Source organism: Macaca mulatta, chromosome 5, assembly GCF_049350105.2.
Source record: "Macaca mulatta isolate MMU2019108-1 chromosome 5, T2T-MMU8v2.0, whole genome shotgun sequence".
Lineage (NCBI taxonomy): Eukaryota > Metazoa > Chordata > Mammalia > Primates > Cercopithecidae > Macaca > Macaca mulatta.
Window position 1 is genome coordinate 174,037,162 of NC_133410.1, and position 22,297 is coordinate 174,059,458.

The 22,297-nt window shown below is 38.5% G+C and overlaps 1 protein-coding gene and 1 pseudogene across 1 annotated transcript in view; one reads left to right on the top strand and one right to left on the bottom strand.

Annotated features, from left to right (window-relative positions):
* Positions 1 to 22,297, top strand: part of CPE (carboxypeptidase E) — a 121,110-nt gene that overhangs the window by 92,940 nt on the left and 5,873 nt on the right. The window contains 3 exon segments of the mRNA NM_001258081.1: positions 12,763 to 12,880; positions 14,934 to 15,116; positions 18,275 to 18,414. Coding sequence (NP_001245010.1) covers positions 12,763 to 12,880; positions 14,934 to 15,116; positions 18,275 to 18,414 — 441 coding nt within the window.
* Positions 257 to 1,280, bottom strand: LOC106998568 (nucleophosmin pseudogene; annotated as a pseudogene).

Sequence of the window (22,297 nt, forward strand, 5' to 3'; positions counted from 1 at the left end):
TGAGTTTTATTTCACATGTATATTTTTGTCTCCCCACTATTTCCATGTCTGACCACTGCTACTACTATGTCCTATCATAACATTCCATACATACTTAAAACCAAGCAAAGGGTGGAGTTCCATCTTTAAAAACTAAACAGGCATTTTGGACAACACATTCTTGGCAATGGAACCTGGACAACATTTATCAAACACGGTAGGGAAAGTTCTCACTCTGCATTATAAAAAGGACAGCCAGATATCAACTGTTACAGAAATGAAATAAGACGGAAAATTTTTAACAAATTGTTTAAACTATTTTCTTAAAGAGACTTCCTCCACTGCCAGAGATCTTGAATAGCCTCTTGGTCAGTCATCCGGAAGCAATTCTTCACATAATTGATGAACTTAGCTTACACTTTGGGAAGACAACCAACTTTTTCTATACTTGCTTACATTTTTGCTTTAATGTCTTCTAAGAACTAGGTCCTTTTGGTGTTTTAGGAGTCCTTTCCTGTTTTTTGAAGGATTCTTGTCCTTTTGATCTTGGTGTTGATGATGGTTTTGAGTCTTTTCCATTCTGATTTGACTTTTGTGCATTTTTGGCTGGAGTATCTCATATAGATTTCTTCACTGGTGCTTTTTCTTCAGCTTCCTCCTCATGATCATCTTCATCATCATCATCATCTTCATCATCATCATCATCATCATTATCATCTTCATCAGCAGCAAGTTTTACTTTTTTCTGTGGAACCTTGCTACCATCTCAAAGGGCAGATTGCTTTCCAGATATACTTAAGAGTTTCACATCCTCCTCCTCTTCATCTTCTGACTCCTCATCTTCCTCCACAGCTACTAAGTGCTGTCCACTAATATGCACTGGCCCTGAACCACACTTCAACCTTAAGACCACTGGTGGTGTTATTTCAAAGCCCCCAAGGGAAACCGTTGGCTCTACAGACATTTTCAAAGTTGCCAGTGTTACTTTTATTGGACTGCCTTCGTAATTCATTGCCTCTGCTTCAACAATGTGCAATTCATCCTTTGCACCAGCCCCTAAACTGACCATTCTTAAAGATAACTGGTGCTCATTTTCATCATTATCCACCTTAAAGTGATCATCTTTGTCGGCCTTTAGTTCACAACCGAAAAGATAGTTCTGGGGCCTCAAGGGGGTCATGGCCATGTCCATCGAATCTCCCATCAGGTGGCGGCACACACTTAGGTGGGAGAGAAGGCGGGCGGAGATAAACGAATGCTGCTCCAGAGAACAGCTGCGCAGGATGGAATCACACCAGGGCTCAAGTGCACTGTTTGACCTTTGACTTGGGATTTTATACATTGGCATGTTTCCAAGGGAGTGGGGGGCTTATGTCTCTTTCCCTCTGATTCTCCTCTTGGGCTGGGCTGTCCACATGCATGGTGGCCTCCCAGCACTTGGTAGGCACTATATTCACAGTGTGATTACTGAAGTTGTATGCATGCCCACTTGAGTTGTTCTTCCCTTACCAGTTGAGTGTTCCTACAAAGTCACATACCAGTTAATCCCTGCCATTTTGCCTCTTAATATGCTTGAGCCCACTTGCCCAATTCCTGCCATCTTATCAGGAAGCTGATCACCAGTTTTAGGCTTTTCTGTCTGTTGGGGGACTGCCTTTCCCTGGCACCTGCTGCAATGAATTATTATGTTACAGAGGCAGTTTAACAACTGCCTGACTATCACCTGATGGTTGACTGACATTCCTGGTGGTCAGAGGGCCCTCTCTTGCCCTGCTCATGTCTGACTACCTACCTACCACAACATTTTCCCCCTCAAGAGTCCAAGTCCTCAATTACTTGGGGAAAATGGATAAATGTCAGTCTTCTGTAACTGCTTCCTGCTGATAGAGGGGTGGTGGTGGTTGTTTTGTGGGTCTTCACCTCTTGCTAGCTGTCAGGGTAGGATGGCTCCATGGGTTGGTGAAAATAGTATCCAGCCATGCCTGAGGGAGACAGGGGTGGGATTTTGCCTCTGTCATGTCTCATTGATGGGAAGTCTAGGGGTCCTTTGTAGAAGGGTGACTCTTGAATACTGACAGGATGGTATCTTTCACTGAGGATCATCTGGAGCTTGATGGCCTGAAGGCAAGAGGAGACAAATCAGTTTATTAGATTTAGAAGAATGTCAAAATGAAATAAGGGGGTGAGGACAACTCCATAAAATCCCGAGGCTGCCAACATGCTCAGGTAACTGGTGGCTATTGTCATGCCTGCTAAGACTTGAGTGGATGGGCTTACTAGCCAATTCCAATGTATTCCTAGAATTAGAATATTTATCCAGAGTTTTACATTACCTATTCCTCTTGTTTCTTCTGAGCTGCAGCCAGAGATCACTGGTTGGTTCACAGGAATAAGCAGGATTAGTCTAAATTGCAGATAAAAACTCAAAAACAACTGCTGAGAATATAATCTAATACCAAGTTATTATATTATAATCTGTTATGTTCTTGAAATATAACTTTTCTCTCTCCAGTCCTCATTTTTATTAAAAATAAATCATGGTAGGACCAATTTGTTTGCAAAATAAGCTTTGGTCTTATCATACTTGATCTGATTATTTGCATAAAGCACAGCAAGAATAATTATTTGCCATATAAGCTCCTTTTAAAATTGGCTTTGTTGAAACTTCATTCCATAAGGAATCTCAGATAAGACTTCTTAAATGCCTTGAGCCCAGCCATGGGTTTCTGCCGTCAAATACTGGGATGAGTTGGGTAAATTCTTCTCCTCTTGAGGTCCCACGATAACCTAGGGCTCCTAGGCCTTTCAGAAAGTGACATTCTTTACTCCCCATGGATCAGGAACACTGTACAGGGACTGTGTAGACAAGCTATGAGGCCAGTTTTCCCAAGGGGTTTTTATTGGCTCTATAAGTCAAATTTGATTCCTTAAAGTAGAGCATGCCTTTCCAGTCAAACCCTTGGTAAAATAACCAGTTTCTCCAATTGTGCCCTTTTGCAAAAGAAAACAGATTACTATTGTATTTATGCAAATAACTGTATTGCCAAAAGTTAAGAATACTCACAAATAGTTTCCAAATTCTAGAGAAATCAGGTGGAGAGAAATAGGCTCCAAATTTTGTTTACAGGAGTACTTATTTTTAAAAGCTGTAAATAGCTCAAAAGAAAGTTTTATTGACTGAAAAACAAAGGATCAGCAATGTTTTAAGCAAAAAGTCACAAAAGGATTATTTTAGTCTTCTTAATTAGTTCAGTCCATGCAGTTAACTCCTGTTATGCTTGATATTCATGAACACTTCAGCCCTCTATGAGAGTCCTGCAAGTTCTTTCTATATTCTTTAAAGTTATCAGCAACCCACATTCAAGAGTGCCTGCCAGAGTCCTATAGCTGATTATAAAGGCCACCTTTTAAAGAGGATTAAAACAAGACAACAATTGTCTGTGAATGAGAAAAAGTCTTAGGGCAGCCATAGTCAAAGACACAGATGCCAAGAAAATTTGTTATCTCTGTGGCACACAATTGTGTAGCATAACAATTATAATTATTACTGATAATATTCTAAGTTATATCAGAATTATAGGAGTTTTGCATAATTTTGGAACACATATAAATAACACATTTATGAAGAGTAGATCAATGCTTTACTAAAACTCTTGTGCTTTTCAATTTATGGAAAAATGGAATAATATTCCTTTAACTTAGCCAATGTGATTATGCACAGATTTTTTTTACAAGATTAATTTTTCACAAACCTTCCACAACTTGCTCAAACCTTCAGTTTTATCCTATCTAACTTAAAAAAATCCTTTAAGTCTCTAAACTAGGCCAAAACAATCCACATTTCCATGCCTTCTTATAATCTTTTACTAAAACCACATTCTACTTTCCTTACATGCCTTGCATATAAAACTTTTCCAGTATTCTCAAGAATATGCTACACTGTTAACTCTTAGCAACTTTTACTTTTTGTGAAAAACATACTAAGTAAGTGATTCTGACTATGTACTAGGTTTGGAGCTTATTATACTAGACAGAAATGCAGAAAAGTTTTGACCCTTTCCAGCATCTAGGGGACATGGCTAACTCTGTATGTCTCCAGGCCTTATGTAGCTTTAAAGGCAGCAAGTTGTTCAGTTAAGAGTCAGAGTAGCAGTTTATGAAGCATTTAGTAGGCCTAATAACCTTTAAAACTGTATAACTTTTTAAAAATAAATTCCCTTTCACAAATCTTTTCACAACTCACACAGACTATCTATGACATGCTTGGACTTTCGGATTTGTCCTAAACATCCCTCTTTTTAACAACCAGTCATTTTACTTTAGGACAAGAATTTACTGCACAAGATCCTTTCTCATATAAAACTTCTGTTCTTTATAATCTTCCTTACCAAAAATACCTTTTTCTCTTTATAACCTTTGAATTAGATTAAAGTCATTTTCCTTCTGTTAGGAAGTTAAGGTCTGTACTGCATGTTGCTGTGTGAGGATTGTGAAGGAGGAGCAGAGAAGAAGGAGGTTATCTGCATATTGTAGAAGTTATCCCCCGTCAAGAGATTGCTCAGTTAGATTTTTGCTGGGGCTTGTCTGAATAAATGTGGGCTAGTTCTTTATCCTTGAGGTAGGACTGGCTAGGGTGAAGTTATTTAAGATTTAGGTAGCTTTCTAGGAGAAATAGAGTTATTAGAGGAAAAGATGAATTTAGAGGTTGGGTAAATATTAATCAGGCACCCATCTTGGAAGGCATATTTTTGCCCAGAAGAGAGTGAATCTTTTGGAGGGAGGAGGTGCCATTTGCCCCCATTACCTGGCAGAATTTGGAGGAGAGTTGCTCACATAAGGAGATTAGCATAGAGTAGGCAGCTCTTAAACCCCAAAGGGAAATTTATATTTTACTCCTCCAGGAGTTACTCTTGGCTTTGTCTTTTCGATGACTTGGAAGCCAGCCAGAGCAGAGAACCCCCTCAGCTCAAGGCCATTAGGTGTTGGGATCTTGTCCCAGAACCCTTTGGCCCTCAGGGCATCCAATTTCCAGTAGCTAAGCTGGTGACAGAGGCGGCAAGCTATGCTTGGCTTCTTCTCATTTGTCCCATTGGGGCAGTTTGCCTTTCAGTGGCCTGGCTTCCCACACCAATGGCAGTTACCTGAAGGAGTGTTTTTAGGGCAACCTGGATGGGGGTTGGAGAGCTTATAAAATGCAGCCAATAGTTGAGCATCCCTCTTGTTTCTACATTTTTCCTTCTCCTTATCTCTATCCTCCTTATTCTGCTCTCAGTTATAAAATACTGAGGAGGCTGATTTGAGGATTTCCTGCACAAAGGCACTGAGTTCCAAGGCTGACTTTTGTATTTTCTCCCAGTTCATTTTTAGGCCAAGCCGTATTACAAAGGAAAAATAGTGTTTGTTTTGTTTTGTTGTGTTTTGTTTTATTTAAAGGTTTGGGGGAGTCACACGTTTCCCAGGTTTTGGGAATGCATCTGAGGGGCATATCCCATGGTATAGAGACATGGTTGCCCACCTGCAAAGAGGGAACAGAGGAGAAAAATAGGAAAAAGGAAAACAAAGGCATCCCCTCTTACTTTCCTGTTATCCTGAATAGGCATCTCCCATTTGTCGTTAGGGTTCTGGAATGAACCAGTCTTACTATGTACCCATTACCTTGGTTCCATCTCATACAATTACCCACTTGAGAACAGAAGAGATGCTGGAGTAAACAGTCTCCATCATCTTATGGTGACTCTTGTAGCAACAAAATGATTATCCCTTTTTTCAGATTTCCTTCCCATGTTCTTTAAGTAGATAAGAAGCCTGTTTTTCAGCCAACTGCCACAAGGTGGCTGGATTTCCCTCCCTTCGAATATGACCTTGAAAGTCTTGATGCATGTTAAGAAGGGCGTGAAAATGATTAGAGAAATGGAGGCAATGGGAGGAAGTGAGATAAAACTCACTGAAAGCCTTCAGATGCTAGTGAAACGGCAATGTTTATTTGCCCTCTTGACATAAAGTAGTAACCTCTGGAGGACTTGGGGCTTGAGGTAAGAACTCACAAATGGCAAAGAAAGAATTTTCCCTCCTTTCAAAGGGGCGCTAACTCAAAAAAAGCAAGGAAGTGAGATCCTTAAAGGGCTGCAGTGAGGCCCTATGCAGGCAGACAAAGTGCTTCAAAAGCCACTGGAAAACTTAGCCCTGGAGCATAACAGGAACAAAAAGTATATGGTAAGTCATAAGGACTGGGATTCCAATTTGTATCTATCCTGGCAATATGCCACCAGACAGGGGACGAGTTGGAGGTCATCTGAGCTGGTAGGATAAGAACAAGTATAAATCTCAGGGGATATCTGCAAGGGAGCCTATGTCTTTGCTGCTGCACAAATGCAGCAAGAGCTGTGGGCACACAAATAACAATGATTGTGTGTCTAAGAAGTTGCATGGCATGTGACATGAAAGCAAACAAGAAGCAGACTTGCCCCTGAGGCAGATGGTCTAGCTGGTGCACAAGGCCATTTGAGAATACAAAGGTGAATAGGAGGTGAATAGGTGGAGAAAAAAGGAGAATAGGTTGTGGTTTTGGGGAAAGAGCCAACTTTAGTTGAAAAACCAGAGGAAACCCCAAACATTGCACAGTAGGCTTTAGTTCTACCACTCTTGTGAGCCTCCGGTCCAGGAGGGCCATTAGTGTCTCAATTCTACTTGATGTGAACTCCAAGTTCCTTCCACCCTTACGAACCACGCATTAGTGTGAACTGAGTGATCAGCTTGTGGGGAGCAGAGCCACTGTGGCTGAGAAGAATTGTTCTAGGGGTTGGTCAGTAAGCAGGAGGCAAAAAGAGAGAAGGAAACTGCATATAGGGGTTGAACGCCTCCAGCCAAAGGACGGTGAGGCATAGAGGTCTTTTACCACTGGGAAACATATCCAAGTCATATGGCACCAAAGTATGTTACCAGTGATGAATCCATATGGGTTTGCAGCAACCTCAATTCTTGCTTCCTCAGAAGAAAGAATTAAACTGAGAAACATAAGGCAGAGCGAGAGACTGAGGCAGGTTTTAGAGCAGGAGTGAAAGTTTATTAAAAAGCTTTAGAGCAGGAATAAAAGGAAGTAAAGTACACTTGGAAGTGGGCCAAGCGGGCAACTTGAGAGATCAAGTTGACTTTTTGACTTGGGGCTTTATAGGTTGGTATGCTTATGCTTATGCTTCTGGGGGGGTTGTGTCCCTTTTCCCCTAATTCCTCCTTTGGGTGGGCTGTCTGCATGTGCAGTGGCCTGGCAACACTTGGGAGGGGCGCGTGCACAGTGTGTTTACTGAAGTTGTGCACATGCCCACTTGAGGCGCTCGTCCCTTACCAGTCCATTGTTCCTAGAGGAAGGTCGTATACCAGTTGAACTCTGCCATTTTGCCTCTCAGTGCACATGCATGAGCCCATTTGTCCAGCTCCTGAGATCTTATTGGGAAGCTGCTGATCACCAGTTTCAGGTTTTTTAATCTGTTGGGAGACTGCCTTTCCCTGGTGCCTGCTGCAACCAATTATTATTTTAGAAAGGCAGTTTAACAACCTCCTGCTCATTACCTAATGTTTGCCTGACATTCCTGGTGTTGGGGGAGGGCCCTCTCCTGCCCTGCTCATGTCTGACTAGCTACCTCCTGCAACAGTCTGAGACAAAGGCTACCAAAGGCTGAGGACTCTGGCAGAACCTGGTAAGTGAGTGACTTAGGCTTTCCTGCTTCTGAGTCATGGATACACATCACTGTCTCAGCCTGAAAATTGTCTTTCATGGGAGAGAGAGCCGGAAAGGCAGCAGACTGGGGTAACCCCAGGTGAAAGAGGGCCGTCCTGTGTAATAAACCATGGGGGCTGAGACAGAAATGGAAAACTTCTGGAAGCGGAGGCCCCATATTAGCCTACAAGCTTTCCCCATTGCTTGCATTGACTTGCCTGTGCTGTCTCTGTTAAATCTGAGAAATGAAGAAAATAATTCCTTCCACCTATCATAGAAAAATGGTGAAATCAACTCATGTTGACAGGATATTTGATTGTCAACTTTGTGCAAGCACCGTTACTTCTAGCCAGCACTACCTTCTCCTTCCCCAGCTGAACCTGAATATTTGCATAATCTCTATATTAGATGTTTTTGTATTTCTAGCTTAGGCAACACTTGTTTAAAAGAGGCATGTTCATGGTACTATCTTTTAATAAGAGCTTTTATTTAAAACAAACTCAATGTGACTTCTTTTCATAAAGGTAAATTAAAGAGAAATACATGAAAATTAAGGACTAGTCCCTTTTTGTAACATAAGCAAGGTTAGTTTACACTAAATCTTTAGTAAACTTACTTCATCATCATGGGGTGATATTGCCTGTGTCTGGTTCATCGCCTTTTTCCATTTTTGTCCATAAGTATGAGACAGTGTTTTGATCCAGCATGGTACAAAAGATATAGTAGGCATTTCATTACTGTTATTATACATTCCTCTACCCTCTTCCCCTTCTCAGCCTATTATCTGTATTTGTATCCCTTATAGAGGTTCTTAAATGTCAAGATATATTCTTCTGTTTGGTGGAACAGGGAATCAGCGCTTAGAAATGCAGATTCCTCCTCCTTTGTATAGTTGTGAGAAAAAAAAAAAAAGAAATTCATATTCCCATGTGGGCTGATCCAGGCCTGGGGTGTGTGTGCTTCAGGAGGGGGTGGTGGGAAGGAACTTCATTCTTATAAAGCCCTCTAGATGCTGGAGGTACCTGAGACACGTCCACTTGCTCGAGATCCGTGCTCTCCTGGTTCTTCTGAACCTCTCTGAATAAAAGCTCTCTCTTGCTCTCCCAGAATTCTTTCTCTAAGTCGTTTGTCATCTGCTCTTGAGCCCTTCAGCCTGGCCACCTCCAGTGTTATCTGGGCTCAGTATATGAGCCTTGGTCTGAAAGCAGAGTCAATTAAAATATATCCAGCCATTTATTGTTTACTCTGACTTTAATAGCTAGAGTTGTGAAGAAAACTGAATAGCGTTTCATCATAATATAAGAACCAAAGACATCTTATTACAGAGCATCATATTTGAGCTGTATTTATAATCTTTAAGTGGAAAGTTTAAAGAAAGGCCACAGTTGTTTCTAGCTTCTATTAAAGACTCAATTTTAAAGGTACTCCGAAGTCTTCTCTGTGGGTCAGTTAAATATATAATTATAGTACACAGGGGTCTCAGGATTTAGTCAGCCTAAAAGATTCTGTTAATAGTCAAAGGGAAACTTAGTTGAATTTATCAAATTGTAGAAGTTACTTGCTTGCTTTTGAACATACTGGTAACATGCATATAAACAATAGTGTATGATGTAAGAACTAGTAATAGGCTAAACCTGATAGCTTCACACAATTTTGTGTATTTAGGACTGTATCTTTCAATTTGTTTCAACAGCAGTTTCTTCTAAAAGTTTTCTATTGCAAAATTCATTTTTATTACAAAAATTAAAACATACAAATAAGGAGAAAGAAGAATCCATTACGCAACAATCTTCAGTGAGCACCATTAACATTTTGATATGTATTTTTCAATACTATTTTTATGACTGTATCAACCTATAAATATATGGTGCACACTGTGCAAGCCATTCTGAACACTTTTAGGTGGATAATAAACACAGGAATACAGTCTGCCTTGGCATGGCTTTGCCTCCTAACTCCCAGTAAAACCAACCCTCCCTCCCAAAGAGTATTTTCCTTACCCCCAACAGATGGGCCACGGGTACTCCCAACTTCTTTATTTTTACCACTCATTTCTCTCTTTTCGTCCCTAGACTTGGTGAGGTTCCACCTCCTTCCTGAAGTCCTCAATGATTCTCCAAACCACACCTTGCCCCTTCTGAACTTATTGAAATATGAATATCTGTCAATATCTGTCATTGGGTTAAAGAAAATAGAGGGAATGAGAGATGTACAAAGAAGAAGAGGACTGAAAATAAATTTAGTAGTAAAAGAAAAACTTTGGAACAGAATATTATAGAAGAGTGTGTTAAACTCATCTCATTTAATGTTAATGTCATCTTAGCAATTGGGTGTAAAAACATAAATTCGCTTAAAACGTATATGCATTATAGAATATTTTGATGTCATCTCCCATATTAGTTATTTTTAGGTTGATTTAAATCAACATATAATAAGAGTGTATTTCAGATCCCTGTGGAAAGAATGCATTGTTGAATAAATGGAATTGAGACAAATCCATCTCATAAATATCAGCATAGATCAAAATAAATTCTAGACACTACAATTTAAGTTTAAAAAGTATGAAACTAGAAAACTTTGGTATATAATGTTTAGAGGGGGATAGAACTTTCTAAATTTCTTGTATAGACACTAGTACATAGTGGACACTTAATATTTATTGAATGAATGAATGAAATGGAAAAGCAAAGAGACCATAAAGAAAAGATCAATAGGTTTGCCATTATGTGCTTAACATAAATATCTTAATGTTCTGTATTTTAATTACAACATTTGAAAGGCACATGACACACTTGGAAAATATTTATAGTGTGTAATAGCGAGCTAATTTTTTTTCTAAACAACTGTTGCAAGTCACTAAGAAAAGCTATGCATTTCAATAGAAAAATTAGTTAAACTGTACAAATATGTCACGGAAGAATAAATAGAAATAATCACTAAACATAAAAAACTGTTCTAGTTTTATTGGTTAATTAAAATAATGCAAACTTAAAAAATTCCATTTGTCATTAATCAAAGTGACACACTTTAAAACACATAATAATTCCATTGTTTTAAAAAAATTAGAAATGGAAAGTTTATGATACTGTTGCTGGTTATATTCCTGTACCTTACAAGAATGCAGTTTGGAATACATTTTTAAATGTAGACAGTTTTAGCTAATACAAATTTTAATTTAAACATTTTTAGCTAAAAATGTGCTTAACTTGTGGTCAAGTCATTCAGTTTCTAGAGATTTCTCTAAGGAAAGTACAGATTTGCACAAATAGTAGCTACAAAGGTGTCCACAGTATTTTTAATTTTTAAAATATAAATGACCGAGTATCACCACTTAGAGATTACTAGTACTAGTGTAGTGGCTGTGGAGCTGGCCTGGCTGGGCTCGAGTCCAGCCTCTGACACTCCCAGCTGAGTGGCCTCATGCTGTTCCCTAACTTCTCTACATCTCAGTTTATTAATCTCTCAGATGGGGGAAAATGTAGTCCCTGTTTCATAGAGTGAATGGGAGAATTCCATGCCTGACACAGAAAGTGTTTAATAAGTATTAGCTATCATTTTATTAGTATTTAAAAATGTTATATCCAGACATTGGCTACCACTCAGCCATTAAAATATCATTTTAGAAGGGTATTTAATAACATGAAAAGGTGTTCATTATCTGTTGTCAAGCAAAAAAAAAGCAGTATATAAAATGGTATATAAATGATCACATTTAAAAATTATATAAATACATTGGGAAAAGAATGAGAAAGAGATCTATACAAATGTTAGTAGTGGGTATCTTTAGGTGGTAAAATGATGGGTAATTTAAATTTTCTTCTTTGTTCTTGTCTGTCTCCTCTACATTTTCTACAATGATTTTTTTTAAGCAAAAATAAGATCTACCAACCAAATGAAAAATAATAAAAACAACCTCCTACTCTAAATCACACTTTTACACAGTTAAGAGTAGCTTATGTGAAAATAGGATAATTTTAATAGACTAAAGCTGATACACTAAAAACAGCATGAGCCTTATGGTTCACTGGATGTGAACTCTTAGCTGTGTGAACTTAGATATGCTATTTAACACGCCCAGCTCTCAGATTCCTCCTTGTGAAATGGGTATGAATATCTTTGCATATCCAATGCAAATATTGAAGTGCAGTAAAATAGTTCATGTGAGAGCTATTCATAAACTGAGCACAGCTATACAAATATGAGATCTTATAACCATCAAACCCTACTGATGTCATTAGATTTTCTGTCCCAAAGAACAGCATGGATCACGTCGCCAGTAAAATCTTTTCTTTTCATTAGAGAAGCACTCGGGGTTTGAGAGTCTTCCTAGTTGCTGTTAAAAACTCATTGCATAAAAGTATCAAGCTTTTGGCTCCACATTATTTCTTTGGTATACATTTCTTTTTTCCTTTGTTTTGCTTCCAAGATATGAGGGGCAGTGAATCATTCTAAAGACTTAACATGAATTCTTGAAACTTGCCTTTATTTAAAAATTTAAGATGACCATTCCAAAGTAAACATATTTTACAGTCCACTCTGAAGGAGACTCAACCTAATATTCTTTGATAGGAAAAATGTTTGAAGTAGTTGAGGGAAGTTGGGAAAATAATAAGCAAAATTTGGAAATAAACTTTACCACATGTTTGAACCACCACAGAGGACAGATCTTGTTCTGCAGTTCAACTATTTTCTCTTCTCCTTGTATTATCCTTAACTATTCATAATAACAACGTGTGAACCACTATAGATCAGACAGCGATGTCCCAAAATTTGTGAGTTGCATGCTGGTTTTCAAGTTACAAAGAGAAGAAAACTGGCAGCCCACAAAAATAAAACTTTGAAAGAAATTTAAACACTTTTGAAATATTTTTATTATAAATCTGAGAAAGTTAGACATGAGGAATGCTGCTCTTGTAGGAAGCTTTATTTTTTCTGCGAGGACAACCGCAAAATAGTTAAAATATGACCAGCTTTCAGTGTTTTCCTTTACCTTTCCTATGTCATTTCTGTCAAGTGGTCATATCAATGATTATTAAATTTATAATCCTTTTAATGTCTCATCTGAACAGCTTGCTCCTGAGACCAAGGCTGTCATTCATTGGATTATGGATATTCCTTTTGTGCTCTCTGCCAATCTCCATGGAGGAGACCTTGTGGCCAATTATCCATATGATGAGACACGGAGTGGTAGGTATTCTTTCTGCTTCTCTAATTGGTTCAAAGTTTATAATACTGTACAAGGGTTTACAGGATGATTTCTGTAATTTTTTTTTTAAAGAAGTGGACGTTAAGTGATTTTTGCCTGAAGAAAGAACTATGTTTAACAGGAAGCTCTCCTAATCATTTCATGTGGTGTTGGCATATCTATTTGGCAGAAAAGGACTCACTTTTTCAATAGTTTAGGTGAAGAGGAACGTGATCTTGACAGAGTACCTAGACAACAGAAAGGGAGAAAATATACGTCATAAACTTGGGTCACTCCTGGACACTGATAAAGTGGAGAGATTACGGAAGTTTTGTAGATTCATGTAGAAGATGGCTTGAACATGGGAGCAGCCTCTTGGTGCTTGATCAGGTCCCCAGTGGATCTCTACATGTGTCTTATTGTGTTCACACAGTTTTCCTTTTGGAACTATTTCTGGTGGTGTCAGGGAGGGGGAGTGGTGCTTTGGCTTTCTCTAACTAGTTTTAGTTAAGCTTCAGACAAAGCAACCTTTGGCCAGATAGATATTTTCAACTTGATTTTTGTTGCTGCAGGGAATTTCCTGCTTTGGATCTATTTTCAGGGGCCTTTGAAGAGTTAGCTCTTTGTAAAAACAAGATGATTATTTTATTTTATTTTTTAGAATTTTAGATTCAGGGTACTTGTATAGGTTTGCTACATGGATATATTACATAACGGTGAAGTTTGGGTTTCTAGTGTACCCATCACCAAAAGAGTGAAACCAATAGGTGATTTTTCATCCCTCACCTCCTCCCATCCTCCCCACTTTTGGAGCCCCCAGGGCGTATTATTTCCACCTTTTATGTCAATGAACAGGCATTGTTTAGCTTCCACTTATAAGTGAGAGTATATGGTATTTGATTTCTGAATTATTTCACTTTGGATAATGGCTCCTAGCTCCATCCATGTCGTTGCAAAATACATGATTTCATTCTTTTTTATGGCTGCTTATTATTGCATAGTTTATCCAATCAACCACTGATGAACAATTAGGTTGGAATCAGAATCCATGACTCTGCTTTTGTGAATAGTGCTGCCATAAACATATGAGTGCACATGTCTTCTTTATATAATAATTTCTTTTCCTTTGGATACATGCTCAATAGTGGGATTATTACATTGAATGGTAGTTCTATTTTTAGTTCTTTGAGAAATCTCTGTATTGTTTCCCATAGAAGTTACATTAATTTACAATTCCACCAACACTGGTGGGAATCCATGTCAACATCTGTTGTTTTTTGACTTTTTAATAATAGCCATTTTGAGTCATGTATTATGATATTGTGGTTTTAATTTGCATTTCTCCGATGATTAATGATGTTGAGCATTTTTTTCAATTATTTTGACTGCTTGTATGTCTTCTTTTGAAAAAAGTCTGTTCTTGTCCTTTGCCCAATTTTTAATGGGGTTGTTGGGATGATAATTTTAGATGCTGGAAACTGAGTGTTGAAGAACATCTTTGGGGAAATAACATTGTTAAATAAATTTAAAGATTTTGTGGTTTGTTGATAATTGGGAAACTTGTAGGCCTGCATAATTTATAATGCATTAATAAGAATACAGTGTATCAAAATGTGTTATTTATTTCTATAATACATATAGGAGATTAAAAAAATCTAAGACCAGATATTGAATGGTATATATGAGAATGATTCATAGTGGGTATGAGATTAGTATAGGTACGTTTTTTAAATTAATAATTTTAACAATAAAAATCTTCCTCCTATTCTCCCAGGCCTAGTTTCTTATGACTTTATTACCTTTCCTTGCAAAGCTTTCAACTCATAAGTAGAATGTACATTCTACCTAATTTCTACTTTGTAGTATTAGGAATGGAAGTTTTGTAACTTAAAAACTAAGTGTAATCAGTATTTAAACTTTTACCTCCTTCCCATAGTTATGTAGCTAAAAAATACATCAAAAATACAATTACTCAACACTGAATCACTCTTTAGAAAACATGCGGTGCTGCTTGGTCTGTGTCTGTTTCTTTAATCTTGTGGATTTGTTTTCTAGGTAGTGCTCATGAATACAGCTCCTCCCCAGATGACGCCATTTTCCAAAGCTTGGCCCGGGCATACTCTTCTTTCAACCCAGCCATGTCTAACCCCAATCGGCCACCATGTCGCAAGAATGATGATGACAGCAGCTTTGTAGATGGAACCACCAATGGTGGTGCTTGGTACAGTGTACCTGGAGGTGAGTTTCTGTTGTGCTGTCTATGTGATTGTAGCTTATTTACAATGACCGTTTAGGTTTAGAGAGTGATTTAGATTTAGAGAATCTTCTACCGTCCTCCATCATTAAAAAGTAGACTGAATCGGCCGGGCGCGGTGGCTCACGCCTGTAATCCCAGCACTTTGGGAGGCCGAGACGGGCGGATCACGAGGTCAGGAGATCGAGACCATCCTGGCTAACACGGTGAAACCCCGTCTCTACTAAAAAATACAAAAAACTAGCCGGGCGAGGTGGCGGGCGCCTGTAGTCCCTGCTACTCGGGAGGCTGAGGCAGGAGAATGGCGTGAACCCGGGAGGCGGAGCTTGCAGTGAGCTGAGATCCGGCCACCGCACTCCAGCCTGGGTGACAGAGCGAGACTCCATCTCAAAAAAAAAAAAAAAAAAAAAAAAAAAAAAAAAAAAAGTAGACTGAATCTATAGTTCTTCCATTAAAGTCAACTTTTTGCATGAATGATTACTATGTATAATTTTGTTTTTGTGAATTTTAAAAATTGTGATGCTAATTGAAGAGATACAGGAAATGAACTGAAGACATTCATTGGGAAAATAATAAATTGAATATTGTTAATTACGCTACTTTTCAAGTTCAAGCCTTAGGGAATGAGATGGCATCCTTAGTATATGCCAGTCATGCTCGTTCACTGTAGGTAAATATACATTTTAGAGGGCTTGCTTTGACTTTTAGCATAACCTGGTGCACAGTTCTCTTTTATTAAATGATGGGATAATGGGGAGTATTTGACATGGAATATTTAGTTTATGTTCACTACTCTAATAATCCCTATGAGATCAGGTAGCTTTTCGCTGTTCAGTTTGAAAAGGAAGCAGTTGCCATGTGGGACAGTAGCTGGGGGAGGCCCCTTCCTAGGTAGCCAAGGCAGCTCCCTTGGCTTCCTTGTCCCAAGGCGGACTTTACAGAGCTCTTATTTTCACTAACACTCAAGGATGAAGATTGAAATGTGAAGATATTTATATATTTTTTTACTTTTCTCTTTGCCTGAGAAAAATTTTCTGTGGCCCACCTGGAGGAAGAAAATTTGTTAGGGTAATAAGCAGCATTAGCTAATTGTAGGGTATTGGTGTGTTTAATATGCTTAATTTTGTTGAATTACGTGCTGAGAAAAATATTCTTTCTGATTTTTTTCTTTCTGATACATGTTAATTCTGTTTTTATTTATATTTTGCATTTTATCCAGATCAGACTTAGTACTCTTTCCCCCAATAGCTTCAGAAATATGATCTATGTCAAATTTAGGATTTAGAGCATGTCTAGTACATCAGATGGGAAGTAATTTTATACTTTAGTTTTTACAAAAACTTTAATGATTCCTTGGAATTCCTTTTTGAACAAATAGTGTATTGTCAACAAAATATAAAGTAATCTATATCAGTAGAATACTGATAATAACATTATTAACGATAATAATAATATTAGTTAATGATTATGTCTCATTTAGCTAAACAGTCAAAGGAAGCTCCGTTAGTCTTCAGTTCTGTATATAGTGAATAACATTCATGTCTTAGGTCAGGTTTTCTAGAAGCAGAGCCTGGACAGGGATTTGGATGCTTGTAATTTATCAAGGGAGCACTTTTTAGGAAACACCCTGTAGGGAAGAGAGGGAAGCAGAGCAAGGAAGGGGATAGAGCTAAACAGGGGTGTGGTCTCAGGCAAAGTCCAGCCTTGGCCTGAGCCATTGGAAGAAGCCTGGAGCATAAATTAGGGGCAGATTTTTCTTCCCTTGAGGGAAAAGGATGAGCCTTTGGTGGCTCTATATTGGTCAGCCATTGGTTGTGGGGTGCCAGAAGGAATTGGGGGGAGAGATAGGAGGATGTAACTCCCAAGCCAGGTGGAGATTCCGGCTCCCACCAGCAATTCTCTGGAAAAGGGCTGGGGGATAGCTGTGAGATCTAACAGCCAACACCTGTAGCAGTTTGAGTCTGGATGCCCTGGCTCCATAAAAGCAATCTGGTGGACACTAACAGCATCCACTACGAATTTGAGTCAGATTTAAATTAAAATTGCTCTGGATGCAGACTATTCTCTTTGGTGCTATTTGAAGTATTGTTATCATTATATCTTGTATGTAGTAGATACTCAGGGATTGTTGAATTAATATATAGTGTGAAAGGAAATTAAATTCTGGGACCTCAACCTCATTTAGCTAAAGGGAAAAGTCAAGCTGGGAACTGGGTCACACAAACCTGCCACCCCATTTTGGTTCCTAAATAAGATAACTACAAGATGAAAGGATACACGCCTCCCTCATATTTTGCCCACAAGGAAATTCCTGGTGAGCTGTTAAAACTTCACCTTGGCCATGTAAATTGATAGCTTATCTTTACAGGTGCAGTCACCCCAGCCCGCCAGACACAAATGCATATCTGATTGCTCCCCTACCCCATTTTGTCTGTGTTATCTTATGTAAAATGCACATTCCCCACATTTTTCCTCTGCCCCCTTTTGTTTATGTGAAAACTGTGTGCTTATCAATATCCCACCCTCTCCCCTTTAAATTTGGGGTCCTCAAAATCATCTTCGGAGAAAGGCATAGACCTGTCTCTGGGGCGCATCCTTAACTTTGGCAAAGAAATCCCCTAAAACGATTGAGACTTGTCTCATCATTTTTCTTGATTGACAATAGTATATTGCCAAGACTCCCAATCCCTCAGAAATACACTATGATACTGATTGGGCTTAAGGAACAATATAGTATGACAGATCATGTCACATGAAGCTCCAAGTTCTTCTCCAGTAGAAAGGTAGACTTAGAGGGATGTGCATTTCTTTAACAGATCAGTAGGGATGAAGTCTTTTACCCTGTTGTCTTCTCCAAAGCCCACTCCAGCAGTGTGGAGGGTGGGTGATGTCCGCATTAGCACTCTGAAGCAGCAAGTGCTTTTGCTTAGGAACCTGTGAGTTTGTGCTTTTAAGGTCTAACAAGCCCCCACCTTTGTTGTTCAATCCCTTACAGCAGATGATTCCTGTGAAGGTTTCCCACAGGCTCCCCAAATGCCCTGGTTTGTGTACCTTTTACTTGGTTCTTGATTCAGAAGACTAGCCTGCGTAGAGTTTTAGGCTCCTTGTGCATATTTTGACTTTCCATTTGGCATTTTGGCAGGGATGCAAGACTTCAATTACCTTAGCAGCAACTGTTTTGAGATCACCGTGGAGCTTAGCTGTGAGAAGTTCCCACCTGAAGAGACTCTGAAGACCTACTGGGAGGATAACAAAAACTCCCTCATTAGCTACCTTGAGCAGGTAAACACAGTCTCCAGCATAAAATGCAAGGTTTAGAAGCATTCAAACCTGGCATACAATGGTCTTGTTAGAGGAGTCCAGTGGAGTCCATCTGGTGCAGAATGAGGACACCATATTTGGAAGGCAGGTGTCAGCAGTGTTTCAGTTAGGCTTTTATTTGTCGTTTTGTGGCTCATGACTATTCACCAAGAACTGACTAAACTGGACAGTATAGAGAAAAGATGTAGAATCTTGTTTGTGTTTGTATTATTCTAAGCGAGGGCAATCTTAGGACTCCACCCTGATCACCGTGAGGCATCCCAGGCAGAGTCAGAACAAAAGTAAGGCAAGCGAGGCACCTAGAATGGAAAATTTCAGGAGGATTTTAATCTTAGGGACATGCAAGTACAGGATTAGCACTTGAGAGTGAGTGTCTCCTTAAGTTTTGAGCTATACAGGCATCATCTTTCTCACCCTAGACTCAACTGTATCACAGGTAATAATAATAATAATGAGTTATGTTTATTGGTCATTTACTATTTCCAAGGCATTATACTAAATGCCTTTTATGTAATAACTAGTGCATCTAATCCCCACAACAACCTTATGAGGGAAGTTATCATCATCATCATCATCATCATTATAATCATCACTAAATTAAAGATGAGGAATCAGAGACACAGAGAGACTAGACAGCTCACCTGAAGTTGCTTAGCAAGAATCCAAATCCAGGCTATTTCCAGAATCACCATGCTATGCTGACTTTCAGAACAGAAGCCTGGATCTTTACCAGAGAGCCATTTACGTAGCCATTCCAATGGGATCCATATAGAATTTTGGGGGATCTCACCATCTGCCAGAATAAAATCTTTCACCTACTCAGGCCAGTCCCCTGCCAACCCCACCCCCTGCATAGTATGTAGACACTGGCACCAGGGGCAGTGGCGGTGGGAAGACCTAAAGACTGTTCGTTCCTGCAGGGCTTTGCCAGTCTTCAAATTTTATTCTAAATGTGGCCATTTACTCCTAAAGTCAAGTAGAGTGATGTCAGTTTCCTGTGCCAACAAATAGTCCAGACCGATCTGTTAAACTAATTTGACATAAACAAATGCTGTTAAATAAACATTTAAGTATTTATATGTATATATGTACATATAAACATATATATATAATCAACACTTTTTTTTAAAGTAAAACGAGGAGTTGAATCCAGTTTCTTTCTCCACCATTGCACGGCCCTGTTGCAGTGGTCTCTATATCTTGCTACGGCCTCCTTTGAATAAAAGCTGCTCTACAAAACAAAACAAAACAAAAAAAAGAAGCAAAATCAGCATAGGAATTCTTTTACACATGTCAAATATCCATATATTGTCATACTATCATGGAATACATCCACTGATGTCAGACGGTGATTAAAGAACACATTCCACAGGATTCTTTTTGAATCAATGGATTCCTGCTGCATGTTAGCTTAAAAAGGTATTTTCCAACACAAAAACTAAGGATAAGTAGTCCACGATGACTCTAGAACAACTGTGGTGGGAACCCCTACAGAACGTCTCCTTTGAGGAGAGCTGTATTTGGATGGATCTTCTAAGAGCAAAGTTAACCGAAAAGCATGTTTTTGGATAGAGGAAGTAAGATGGGACTGACTGGGGTGTTCTCCATTTAGATGTCAAATACAGTGCTTTTAATTTTAATAAATATTTAATAATATTTAAATTTTTAATAATATTTGTATTTATACTCCTTAATACAGTGCTTTTAATTTTACATACGTATTTTTTCAACAAAAATGTATTGACTAGTTTCACATCCCAGGCATTCAGTGAGGCACTGGGGATAGTGACCATCCTCATGAAGGCTTCACATGAGTGCTGTCAGAAACAAGAATACCTCATCACAAGAGAGGAGGAGAGCTGGCTGAAAAACAAAAAAAGCTTAGCCACAAGGAGCAATGGCAGTGCACAGAAGGGGACCTAACCCAATCACGGGAGTTTGGAAAAGGCTTCTTGGAGCTGTGCTATAAGATTTACTAAAGTTGATGCCCATAAGATCATCACTCTGATCAACAATTTAGAAACATCCTTAGCTGCTGTTTAAATCATCTCTTAGTTCTTGAGAAAAAAAATACAATACAAAACAAATAAAACACGTCTTCTTACCATATTGAAAAAGGAGATTTGTCATATTTATGGTGGCAGGGGGGCATGCATCCAATTCATTTGACAGCGATATCAATTTATATATAAATAAGCTAAAAAGAAGAAGGATAAAGTTATACAATCCTATTTTATGCTACTCGGAATAAGAATTTGCTCTGTCCACAGATCCATGTGATCTACCTTGATATGGCGTTGTCATTATGATGCTAACTGTGTCTAAGCAGTGAGTGGTATTTATAACCAGCTCATCTAGCTTGCATCATAGAACACTCCAGTTTAGGAAAACAAAGGCTGATGAAAAATCAGTGAGGGCTTCCAGAAGTTCTGTGTTGTAATTGTTGTCTTGACAATGGTGGTGATTAGTAATTGAACACCTGGGCCTAAAATCTAAGCTTGGACTAGTTTACAACTCATAGAAAGTAGGTGATTAGGAGATCTATTTCTGTAACTGTTGGAGAGGAAATCCCTTGCAGAGTTTTAAAGAGATGTTTGCAGGGACTAGAATTGTAAAGCTAATTAGACTAAAGAGTTTGCTAAGGAGAAGAGCTCCCTTCCACTCAGTAGCTTTGGAACAGTCTAGTTCTCAAAATTCTCGAAGAATTTCTTAAAGAATGGTTCATGGGCACCTACGTTAGAATCATCTAGAGTTCTTATTAAAAATGCGTTTCCTCTCCTACCATTAAATCACACTCTCTGCAGGGAAGAACCCAAGAATCTTCAGTTGCAGCAAGCTCTCTGTGTGACATGGAGTACATGAGGGTTTAGGGGGTGTAAACAGTCCTAGCAACAATGGAGAATCTTCTGGATGCTTTTTCAGCCTTCGCTGAAACTGAGAAGTCCTGGAATCTGGGGAGTGATCATCGCAGGCAGCACAAGTGTAGTAAAACAGCTTCTTCCAGGCATGAGTGAAATTTGGACTTTCGTGATTTCTTTTGCAAAAGCCATACAATCTGAATTTTCCAGTCTGAATTCATGGGGAGTTGACACAGTCCATACACTTCTACTGAGATTTATTACTACACTGGAATTTTTCAAACAGAAAAGTTGACATATCACAGACAGACATTTACTTCTTTAACTATTTGTTAAACTGCATACTGAGATATAAGTCTTGGATTGCAGAGGCAGAAAAAAAATAAAGCCATGAATATTAACCGAATATATTTGTGCCTAATACAGGCAAATAATCTGTTCTTGTAGTGATTGATTTACTTACTTTACAATGATGTGGAAATTAGAAACTTTCTTTAAGGCTTATAATATTGATAGTTTTAGGATTGTAGTGCCTCAAGGGGAATAAAGTACTTGGGTAAATCCTCTTTTATCAGCTAGCATCTTTCTAAGTTTTATTGAATGGGGCATCATTTTAAGAAATTTAGAGTTTGGGTCTCTACATATAGCCCTTTTCTTCTTCTCTACACTTTTTCTGATTTTTCATCTTTTAATTCAGAAAGTTAAGTTTTCATGTTTCATGTTTTTCAGTGGCTAAATTTCAAACTCTTTTCAATTTTGGTTGTCTGATTCATAAATAAGTTATGGAGAAAAGTTAGAATTGAATAAATCTTAAACTTTTAAAAAATATATTTACTCTCTTTACTATACTGGTTGCCAATAAAATGATCATTATTACTGACAACAGGGATAGCCTTTTCCTATTTGCAACATTAAAAAAATTACACGTTATTTTTATAGGGTGTGAGAGGTTTCTTTTTTAAAGAAAAATGGCACACACAAAAAAT